We start from the raw sequence: 12,424 nt of genomic DNA, 5'->3' as shown, positions 1-12,424 counted from the left end.
CCCCTCACTGTTTGTAGCTGCCACAAACGCAAACAATACGCTAGCTCATCGGCCACTGAGGCGCCAATCGTCTGATATCGCCTTTCATGTCAGCGACTCACAGCGCGTACTCCCGCGAGTACTCACGTACGTTGTGTGGATTTATGTAACCGCATAGCTGTCACTCAACCGTTGCATGCATTGAAACCCGGTACTGATAGACAGCAATTCTCAATCAGAAGATTTTCTTCTGACGATGATTGGCCAATCAGAAAAGACGTACTATGAGGTTGTCGCCAGACGGTTTGTTTAGTGACGAAGGAGCACAAACCGGCTGGGACCGAGACTAGTGCGACTGTTCCTACCACCGACCGGGAACGGCCGTGCATCGCAACGCACAATTACATCAAGTATGAAAACAAAATTTGAAATCAATGTTAATTAAATCAGTTAAAGACACTCGAATAATTATCTAATGTGCTACATGGGCCAATGGTAAAATGCATGCAGCTGTGTTAATTATGATTTTTTTTTTGGATTTTTTTTTGTTATTTGCAGACAGCTTCATAAGAATTCACTCTCCTATTTTGGACCAGAACATTGTCAAGGATTTCCCAAATCCCTGTCTAGTTTGTAAGTAAATCTCTGTTAGTCGTCATGATTAATCTGCCTTATACTGTATGTTGAGAGCCGGCTGTTTGTATTCGTTGTTATGGCTAATATGAGTTTGTTTCCAATATTACCACGTGATTCGTGCTTGGTAATTGTTTTTTCTAACATATAGGGCATAAATGTTGTGATTACCGTGTCATCCTTTAATACATTAAACATTGCATTATATTACACTTGCCATATTTCTAATTTCGCACTTTTTCATTTTTCATTCAGAAGGCTGGATGGCAATAGACTATATAAACTACAACCCGGAGTGTTTACTTCCTGTCGTCGTCTCGTTAACCTGTAAGTCATTATCGAAACCACAAGTAAAAATGCTGGTTTATGTTATTGTCAGGTGTCTGTATAATTGAAGACCGAATTAAAAAGACTAGTTTGCGTCTGACGTCAGGGCAAAGGCGCTGCGTGATTGGTTGCTGACCTTGGCAGTACAGCATTTCTCGTCTGGTTGACAGGACGTCATACGCAAACTAGTCGTTCTAATCACAGATATTTGCCATATCTGTGTTCTAATTCGGTCTTAAATTGCTTAGTATAATCACATATATTGGAAGATATGAAAAAGATACGAGGGGCGGTCAATATTACAGCTCACAGAACAATGTACTTTACTTTATTCTTATTTGAAAGCACAAATGTGACGTGTCATGTCAAAAGGAGACACTTTTGGGCGTAAATGGAGAAATAGCCAAAAATCTGCACGGGGGTGATTTTTTCACAATTTCGGTTTGTTGCGAATTTGTGATGTTATTAATGTTTAAAATATTGTCTGATAGTTTCAGACCGGAATATAACTGGTATCTTGTATTTTTTGAGACATTTTTCAAGGTAATTCCCACTCTCAACATTGTCAATAATATTTTTAAAGGCCGATATCTCAATTTGGGCTGGACATCCTGCATAGTAATTGACATTCCCGACGAAGGAAAAATTTCAAAATCAGACGTGTTCATGTATGTGTATGCCTACCAACAAGTACATGTAGCTGAAAAGGATATAATACAGGGTGTCCCAAAAGTCTCGATACCATTTTCAACGTTCATAACTCTACTATAGAGCAACCGAAAACTAAAATTAAGGTATCGTTGCACAGAGAAAACCATGGCAATTTGACATATAAACCCTCTTATAATAATAATAAATATTTATAAGGGTGGAACAGTTGGCCATATTACACACAAAAGCATACAATACGTTGACAGCACATCTCCGGATCCCAAGTATCTAAGTGATATCCCCTCGCAATATTAACAACTATCGTATAGTGTTCCGAAGTTCCCAAAAAGAAACACACATATCTGTTACCAGTATTGACATGTCGCATTTGAGATGTATTGTTGATTGGTCATATTCACTCGGTCGGACATCCGGGAACATTGCCCCTCCCCCTTTGCACAAGCGCGCGCATAGCAACCAGCTCGAGAAAGGGGAACTGCACATGCGCTGCACATGCGCACACTGGTTTTACAAGGCTATTTCCCCTTTTGTGACGTCAGCCCGACCAAGAGAATATGTCCTATTAAGGAAAGATTTATGTATCATTTGGTATTCAAATAAGTGCATGAATTTACTCTTTCCAAATATGTATTTTGATTTCCTCTCAGTCAATCCCAGTGAAAGATATCACGATTCAAAATGGTATCAAGACTTTTGGGACACCCTGTATTTAAATGAAAAGTTTTGGCTCCTTATGTTATTCTTTAGTGACAATGAAAACTGTGACAAGCGTTCTGTGGTTTTTTTCTATAATTTATTGATATTACTTTTCCCACAGTAACATAACCATATAACATCAAGAATTTCATCATATCAATATTGTTCCGGCAACCCCCAAAGTTTGAGCAGCATAATTCTCTGTGCAACACTGTATCGTATACAAAAATAGGGTTGCTAAAAAAACATAGTGTACTTCAGGAAATTACCGAGTGCAATAACTTCGCACCCGAACACGTTACAGATGTGGAACAAAGGTTACAATGTGTATTTAATCCATTTTGGAAACAAGCTTTTCAAATAACATGAGGAGACTTGATTTTCTGATATTATATTTCTAGAAAACTCAGCAGAAACAATATCACCAGACTTGTAAATGGCACATTTGATGGATCTGATAAACTACTATCTATGTAAGTACTTCATCATCTCAAAAAGCAATCATAAAATATTCATTCTGTAATCCTATACATGTTAAGTCCCGCAGCTTTCTATAACTTTTACAAATGTGTTAAACTAGATAAAGATATATTTTCGTTTGAGACAACACCGGGCTATCTTACGAGGCTGTCATGCATATGCATGAAAAAAACAGCTGCCCAAACATTTGGACTAATGGATCATGTGATCAACTTAAGTTAGGCATAATAGGCACTCTTCATAATCGTCACTCATTAAACATTCATGAATTTATATCTCTTCTTTAGCATTTTGTATGCAGAATACACAAATTGTCCTAATAAACCTGATAGAAAATTATATTAAAAACACTCTCTCGGGGAAAAAAACGGATTAAAATGCATAGAAGTGTCTAGAATAATACTCTTTTTTTTATTTGACTTTCTTCCTTTTTAATACCATATAGCAAAACAAAATGAGTACAATAACTTAACATTGAGGACTATAGGTTTGCAATACAAAGTGCATCATCTTGTAATTATGTTGAAAAGATCATAATTATTCATATTTATTGTGTGTTTATAAAATAAAATAAAAAATTGGCACAACATTTAATACAGTCCTGGCCATTATTCAATTTAGGCCAACTCAGTCTTAATCTCGATTTCACAATCAAATTTTGATTATTTAGTTTTAGTTTGCATCAAATAATGTCAATTATCATGCGGTCAGGGGGGTTTTCCACTGAGCTAGGACCATATTATGTGAGTTATGGTAATAAAATGGAGATGGAACATTAGCGGAACCAATGTTTTTTTTTTTGCATCCTTTAACCTCAATTGATAAAACAATCATTGGTTCTCGGTTCATTTTTCCTATGTCCATATGCTTCACACCAGTGGTCAAAGGTCCTAATGGGGACAATATTTATATTGCAATAAAATGCATAGTTCAGGAGTTATAGAGTCAAGTATAGGTCAACGGTCAAATATCATCATATGACCAATTCTCCCAATCCTCCTCGTCTGCTTCTTGTTTGAGCTTGACGTTGGAAATAGATATTCAGCAGGAAGTGGTTTCCTTCGTCTCGGGTTAGTGTGTTCCCCCTTCCTCTTTTCCGTAAAACACATGATTATATATTTTTGAAAACGGTTATTTGCTCTTTTTCAAAAATGTCTGGATAAAATATTGCAGATTTAGAGAAACTTTACCAACATTTCTTTACAAATCTGTCATTTTATAGAGAATTTACCACAAATGTCTTGACAAATGTGTGATTTTAATATATTTTAATGTCTGAAAGGTAACCAATTGGCTTCCTTTTGCCTTGCTTCTAAAAAGGCAGCCATTTGGGTGCCTTTTGTCTTACATATCTTTTGTAGAAACAGAAGACATATAAAAGAAGCCATTTGGATAGTCCAAATCACTTCTTTTATATGTCTTATGTTTCTACTGTGCTCTCTGTCTTTGATACTTGCGTCTTACCAGCAATTGACATGATTGTCCTCCGCCACATGATCTGTAATGTCGGAATTATTTACCTCTCCGGTGACTGGGGTCTTCCTCTGTGTTCTGGTTTCGTTGACGCTTTTCCGCTTCGGTTTGATGTTTTTTTAACGCGTACTAAACATTCTAGTACCAATGGAGTTTTTTTCACACTTGCGACCAGGGATTTTATAAACGCATTTCGCCGATTGTAATGAATCGCGTTTTTTCCTTTGGATAGACCAGGATGTTTCTTAGTGTCTGGGTGGCTTAAATGATGTGTGAACCTCTCATTTGAAGACGCGAGTAGCAAAGACAGAGCATAATTGAAACAGAAGACAAATACAATAAGCGATTTGCATACGGAAAAGGGGGGCCAACACACAACACCGAGACGACGGAAACCATTTCCTGCCACATATCTATGACCAGTTCCTAAAGCCCTAGTAGCACCGCCAACGTCAAGCCAGAACATGAAGCAGACTAGGAGGATTGGGAAAATGGTCAATTGATTTGAGAAAATGCTACGAGGTAGCACGAAACGTCTTTATAGGTATGTTTAGCATCATTGTATTTCAATCCTATTGAAATATTTTACGGATATGTCGTAGTTGGCCGTTAAGTTTGTTCGTTTAGATAAATAAGTTGTTCCGGTAATGTCATTAAACTCACTATGAATACCTTGGTTTTATCCACTTATTAGGACAATGGAAGGCAACCAAATTGCATACATTGAACTAGGGGCATTAGATGGGCTGATCAATCTTCAATATCTGTAAGTATCATTCCTAGTTGGATTCCAATTTCTGGTTGTATTTAAAGTATAAAAGTAAGAAAGCAAATTTGTAACGAAACTTAAGGGGGTACTACACCCGTGGTCAATTTTGTGCCTATTTTTGCATTTTTCTCAAAAATTATAGTACATTGGTAACAGTAACTACTGCACTGAAAATTCAGCAACTCAAGGCAAATAGTTATTGATTTATTGATATAATTTTGGTTTTCCCTGTAACTCCACAACTGTTGTCTGTGTTGAAATAAAATCTCCAGTGCAGTAGTTGTAGTCCTTGCCCCTATAATATACATATCATACTTGTCACCAATACGCTATCATTGTTGAGAAAAATGCAAAAATAGACACAAATTTGGGCAGGGGTGTAGTACCCCCTTAAGGCAGCTGTGTACTCTCAGACATGCATGTACTAAAAGTTCCATAACTTTGTAATTATATTCATGCAGGACATACACGACATAATAAAAGTATATATTTTATAAATCCAATACATCAATTAATATTAATATTAATACAGATTTGGTGTAAAGACGACAATAATGAAGAAAATCACAAAAAAGTGAGGCTCCATTTTGAAAACCGTTTTTTTTATATATCGGCCTTATGTTTTGCGATATTAACCATATAAGGCATATAAATGAAATCCACAAAATGCCTTTTTGCACAAAATGATGCCTAAGTTCTGAAATAGGCCAAAAGATTTTTAAAAAAATGAGAAAACAGATTATTGATTGGATCTTGCTTTTTACGATGATCACAATTGTTTAAATATAGCTGCTGTATTATTAAAGCCATAATATAACATTTCTGTAAAAATAGATTAGTATTTATTTTCCATAAAATGTTAGCTTTTACTGTCAGATATGTCCCCTTTTAATTTTAAGCTGAACAAGGCAGATAAAGCATAGAAAATTGGAATTTACTACTAGCGCCCATGCATGTTACTCCCGCGGTTGTAATACGGTACGATCCTCGGGGTGTGTGTGTATGTGTATCCCGCACGCCGTGTACGTACTGTGCATACGTCTTCGACTAATATTTCCATTGTAATAATATAACGCCGGTTCCATCGTTTTATTCAAAATCTCGGATTTTGACAAAACTACAGCACCTAAAGTCTTGATTTTTGCAGAGTATCTTTATTGACTAAAGTACATTACAATCGTGTAAAAACCAGAATTTTAAAAAATGAGGGCGTTCTCCTCAGCAAATGTTATAATATGGCTTTAAGTCATCGTGTACCTAAATCGAGAAATGAACATTGACGTAATGGCCGTTGAAGATTAATGTGGTCACATTATGCACTTTGATCGAAGCTCATAGGAAAATGCGGCAGTTCTCGGGTTTTTTAACTCACATAACTAACAATTGGGTAAATTCATAGCCCTTTGAGAGCTTTAAGGGGGTACTACACCCTTCGATAAATTTGTGACTATTTTTGCACTTTTCTCAAAAACTAATAACACACTGGTAACAAAAGTTATGTATATTATAGGGGCAAGGAATCCAGTTACTACACTGAAATTTCAGTGACCCAACGGTTCGTTATTTATGATAAGAAATGAAGTACCACTAGGATGTACCTCATTTCCTATCATATTTACTGAACCGCTTGTCTTGAGTCACTGAAATTTCAGTGTAGTAATTGGATTCATTGCCCCAATAATATACATAACTTTTGTTACCAGTGTGTTATTAGTTTTGAGAAAAATACAAAATAGTCACAATTTACCACAGGGTGTAGTACCCCCTTAAGCGAATTCCATTCATAGCTTGGTATTCAAAATTACTTGATATCAGAAGGACATTCTTCGTATTCAGAATGCAATTCGATATGTCTGATATGCTCTCAAGCCTCACAAAAAAGAATGTGCAAACGTCCATCCTCCAGTCTTTAACAGGTCTATATATCAGTGGTCAAATTTTTGCAAAAAAAATCGTTAGGAAGGGCGGGGGTATCTGAACTAATCTTGGGCATTAATGAGAGTGAAACTTTTTATGACCTTGATTTTAAAGAATCCACAAACAGTAAAACAATTCGTTCACTTTGCATTACAGTGACTTATCGAAGAACAATCTATCTACCATCGGAGAATACACATTCCAAAAATTAGCAGAACTACAAGTATTGTAAGTCTAAAATAAGGTTCATTTTATTGGTTAGTTTTTACTGAATAGATGCTTACAAAATTAATCATCACATAAATGTATTGTAATCAACTAAAAACATCAACTAATATTGTCACAATACACCAATTGTGTAAAATAAAAGCTATTTACTAAGGTTACAAAGCAATTCAAAAGATTAAGTATTAATAATAAACAAATGTAAATTGCCTAAAGAAAATGTTTTTTCACTATATTTTTGATGCATACCAGGTATTTGTTATTTGCTGATTTACTGGTCATGTTTGTAAAAACAAAATCTGATTAGACAATCACATTATTTCAGTAGTTAGTGTACTTCGGTTATATAGACTGAGCTCAAAAAGAAACGTATAATTTTTTACACAATCACAAGGTCATATCTTAAAATACTGTCAATCAAAATGAACCAAAATTACACACAGGATTACCTTAATACTCTACTCAAAACACATGTCAGTAACCAAGCAGTTGTCCAACTGACACAACAGCAAAATACACTGTCATGGGACAGCTTCCTGGACTTCCTTCACTGACACCCAGGACAAAACATCTGTGAGAATGCACACAAGATCCTTGCACAGATGAAAAAACGGTGCTGCTTTCTGCTTTTCATACACTTTTTTCATGAGACTTGGGCTGGGCTGTGAATGTGGTCAAGGAAGCTGTCCCATTTCAGTGCATTTTGCTGTTGTGTCAGTTGGATAACTGCTTGGTTACTGACATGTGTTAAGAGTAGAGTATTGAAGTAAATCTGTGTGTAATTTTGGTTCAATTTGATGGACAGGATTTCAAGATATGACCTTGTGAAAAATTATAAGTTTCTTTTTGAGCTCAGTTTATTTATCTAAATGCGCTCTTATAAATACTGTAGGTACGTGACCACCTCCGCGCTGCCATAACAGCTTATAGACAGCTTATAGTCTCGAAGTGACCTTCTATATAGCGACTGGTCTTTCTATACATTTGAATGCAAAGGCGGAACAACATGAGACAGCTGTGCAAGCAAAATTGTCTATTTTGTTCAAGTTTGTGATCATATTGTAAACGTTTCCGTCGTTGAATATTTTTTCCGTTGTCAAATACTTTCAAAATGTTGTTTTTGATCATCATCATCATCATCATCAGCCATTATCGGTCCACTGTTGGACGAAAGCCTCAGCATGTCTCCGCCAGGTAGCTTTATCTCTTGCCTTGTTGAACCAATTTACTGTTCCCCAGTACTGATCTATCTCGATAACATATTACAAATTCGGAATGTGTAATAATTTTGCAATGCAATTTATAATTAAATTTGATTATATTTACCTACAGAGTTCCTATCTCTTTCTGTATAGTGGTCAGTGCATAATGATTTAGTCACGCTTGCTGATCTTGGTATGTCGTGCCCATGGGTCACGTGCGTATTTATAAAAGCGCATTTATAGATATAACTGAAGTACACTTGTAGACGACCCGGCCGGTTATTTTGATAGGGTGTGTTAGTTTCAAACAGGGGGAACTAAAATATTGAAAATAATTTTCCTCAAAAGCTATAAAAATGAATGAGAATATACGTTAGGATAATTACTTTTATTATTCTCAATGATGTGATATAGGATGGACAAGACCAGCTGTGAATACCGGTAGCGCCCGTATTCATTCTCAAAATAGTATATCCAGTAAAATGTGAAAAATTAAAGTATGATTGTACCAGTTTAGGTTTGATCCTGGTACCTTTAATCAGGTACTGTCATTGTAGAGGTCAAACCAAGGCAATATCCTTTCATTTACCAATTAACGTAGATATTCCTATGAATACATATCTCGTACTTAAGTTAATTTAGTTCAGCTTTTGGATGTCAATCTGTCTTGGTAATGCAATTTAATAATTTGTTCCAGAATCTTAGAGTTTAATCCATGGATCACAATAGAGCCGTACGCATTTGATGGACTTCGTAGTATACACATTATGTAAGTGCCATTATTGTTAGTATTAATCTGTAAAATATTGTTTTTAATTATTAATTATTATTTATGATATCTTTATGCTACCGGCGCGGCATTATAATTGATCCCGGGACACCTCAGACATCAGAAGCGTATACCCTAAACCTCGAACTCTAACATTTTGCCTATCCCTTTTCGGTGTGGTACAATTGTAGAAATTCGCCGTCTTATTTCTAAGTATTGCAATTACACTGTAACATATCGTGTGAAGTAAATAATTTGTATATGATACAAACGCATATTTGCTTTTTTTAACCTTACAGCTGCAGCTTATAAAGAAATTACACAAAATTGTGTTGTTCACGTTTATTGAAACGGATCGAACTTATCCGTTCTGGCCAATAATAAACACATCCCAAAAAGAAAGTATCCAGTTTGATTTTGGTCCATAAGTCAAAGATGGGGTCTTAAATCAAGACCTACCAAAAGTATGTTACAAATAAATTTATTCCGTATAGTTTGATTTGTCAAAATATATGCAGAACTAATGACACAATGACCTTTTGAATGCACCTACCCAGGATTTTAAAGTTGCAGTAATGGTGGTTTTCCTGCTTCTCAAGATTCTTCATAAAGGTACATCATAACAGACACGGACTAAGACTAACAAAATGCATATATTTACTGACGGACTGTTTGACTTCACTTCATGTGTTTTATTAAGTACAGTTACTCTTTTACTCCCTCCTCAATGGTTTACCCTTCACTCTTCACAGTCAATATCTGGTATGTCCTCCTGCTGCATCAATGACTGCCAGATATCTGCGGCGCATGCTCTTAGTGAAACAAAATGAATATTTAGCAGCAAGACCTTTTACAATTGAGGTGATTGCATTCAAAAGGTCATTTTTGTCATCAATTCTGCATCGATTAGGACAAATGAGGTATTAAACTGTGCGGAAAATTTTTTATCTACAACATATTTTTGGTATGTCTTGATTTAACACCCATTCATTGACTTATGTACCAAAATTAAACTGGATACATTTAGGGGGTTATATAATCACGTATATTAAATTTGCTTAAGATTTGCTCCCATCGGGAATGTGTATCCAGATCAGTACTCGTATGATAAACATTTTATTGGCTCTATACATTCGTTTATTTCTTCAGATTTTTAAATCGTCAAGAGCAGTATTGGAAAGGATCAAATATGGCCCTCAATAGCTTTCATGATCTTAATAATCTTCAACTTCTGTAAGTAAACCTGCTCAAATATATTTTCTAAACCTGCTCAAATATATTTTCTGTCCAATAATTATACTTTGTGCCCAAGATGCTAGAGTTAAAGGATCAAAGCAAAGTTTCTCTAAATAAGATTACACGTATAATATGTCAATGCGCAAAAATGTATAAGAACATAAATCACACAAAACAATTCCGTAGCCACTCAAACTTCAAATATTATTACTATTGTTTAGTATTATGTAATATGCATTAAAACGTGCAATATGTTCAAAGCTCCGGTCAACCTACCAATTTGGCATATAAATATGTATTACTCTGACACTTTCGTCTGCAAAGACACGATAAAAACTCTTATTACTGAACAATGATTTTAAGTTTGACAAACCTCATTATTATTAGTTTTTGCGATTATTTCAACAGAAATACCGACGATCACCGGATTTGTTGTCTTCTACCAAATCCAGACACAACTTGCAATCGTGAAACCATTCCGCCATTGTTCGACAACTGTGACAAACACCTGATGCCAACTTTTGCCGAGAGAACCTTACTGTGGATATTTAGTATATGTGCACTTTGTGGAAATACTTACGTGATTGTGCTACGAAGTAGGGAGAAAAATGTTCGGAATCAAACGCAATCAATTTTGATTTTAAACTTGGCAGTGTCCGATCTTCTTATGGGATTTTATATGATAATTATAGCAATTGCTGATTTACGTTATGGGAAACAATTTGTATTGTATGCGGAAGAATGGACGAGTAGTGGTTTCTGCAAATTGGCAGGGTTAATATCTTTCTTATCAAGTGAGGCATCTGTGCTCTTTGTTGTGGTAATCAGTTTAGATCGTGTACTTTGCGTTGGATTGCCTCACGGAAAGAAGCGAATGACATCACAGACAGCCCGTCATGCAAGTTCTTTTGTATGGATTGTCGTGGTATCACTTGGTATTATTGCAATTATACTACAAGAAACTACGACCACATATGGCCTTGCTAATGTATGTGTTGGACTGCCGCTAGTCAGCAATAAAGTGTATAGAACAGTTTATCAAAGTGAGAAATCTGGATTAGTAGGAACTGCCGGTGAGAATGTCAATTTGACAACATATGAAATAGTCGAGTCTGGTGATACCTGGCAATTTTCAATTGCGATAAATCTGGGGTTGAACTGCATCGCTTTCTTCTTTGTTCTTGGATGCTATGTTGCCATAGGGATCATTGTTGCGACAAAATTGCCGAGTAAAAATTTCCAAAGGAAGAAAGATCGAAATCAAGAGTTAAAGCTTGCTGCACGAATGGCTGTTATTGTACTGACAGATTTCTTTTGCTGGATGCCGGTGATTATATTAGGAATATTAGTACAAAGTGAGGCTATAGATGATACTAATATAAGGCACAATTATGGATGGATCGTAGCTTTGGTCTTGCCATTAAATGCAGCACTGAATCCATATCTGTATACATTTGCTTCGGAGATACGTAATCGCAAGAGGCAGAGAGCAAAGGATATAGTGATTGAACCTAATAACATCGGCAATACAAAGAGCAATACCTTAATAACAAGTCGCCTTTAAATTACGGTCAAAATGATATTTATGCAACAGGCTTTTCAAAAAAGCGGAGAAAATCATTTGAAAAGTATACAATTATCGCGAGAAGCAACATTACTATCGTTATCGTCCAATATTACTATCCTTATCGTTCAATATGGTCAAATATTATAATGTTTAAAAACTTCTCTTATCTAATGTTCCGATATTGCAATCAATTCAAATTATATAATGTCATATAGTTGTGAACATACAAGAGAAAGAAAGTGTGGGGTGTGTGTGTGAGGGGAGTATGCGAAGGGTAACAGCCCAATATATCGATGGATCGCTATGTAAAAATATGGTATCGTTATGTCGAATAAGTTTGGCTATGTCAAATCTAATTCTAACCCCAAAGCAAGCTAACCCTAATTGGACACAGCGAACCTTCTTGCAGACACAATGAGACTTCGTCGTAGCTAGCCTTTGACATGGAAGGGTGGGTGTATGTAAAATGGTGTGTCCTA

The 12,424-nt window shown here is 35.7% G+C and overlaps 1 protein-coding gene across 1 annotated transcript in view; it reads left to right on the top strand.

The window, feature by feature from the left end:
- LOC140139380 (uncharacterized) overlaps nucleotides 1–12,162 on the top strand; it is a 30,762-nt gene extending 18,600 nt beyond the window's left edge. Inside the window, exons 5-12 of the mRNA XM_072161149.1 lie at nucleotides 538–612; nucleotides 868–939; nucleotides 2,709–2,780; nucleotides 4,955–5,026; nucleotides 7,103–7,174; nucleotides 9,071–9,142; nucleotides 10,292–10,375; nucleotides 10,787–12,162. Coding sequence (XP_072017250.1) covers nucleotides 538–612; nucleotides 868–939; nucleotides 2,709–2,780; nucleotides 4,955–5,026; nucleotides 7,103–7,174; nucleotides 9,071–9,142; nucleotides 10,292–10,375; nucleotides 10,787–11,942 — 1,675 coding nt within the window. The 3' untranslated portion in view covers nucleotides 11,943–12,162. The remainder of the gene's footprint in view (nucleotides 1–537; nucleotides 613–867; nucleotides 940–2,708; nucleotides 2,781–4,954; nucleotides 5,027–7,102; nucleotides 7,175–9,070; nucleotides 9,143–10,291; nucleotides 10,376–10,786) is intronic.
- Nucleotides 12,163–12,424: the final 262 nt, after the last annotated feature.

The sequence above is a fragment of the Amphiura filiformis genome, chromosome 18 (assembly GCF_039555335.1).
Source record: "Amphiura filiformis chromosome 18, Afil_fr2py, whole genome shotgun sequence".
In the NCBI taxonomy this organism is placed as follows: Eukaryota; Metazoa; Echinodermata; class Ophiuroidea; order Amphilepidida; family Amphiuridae; genus Amphiura; species Amphiura filiformis.
Note: the sequence above shows the minus strand (reverse complement) of the source record. Positions and strands in the feature narration are given on the sequence as shown.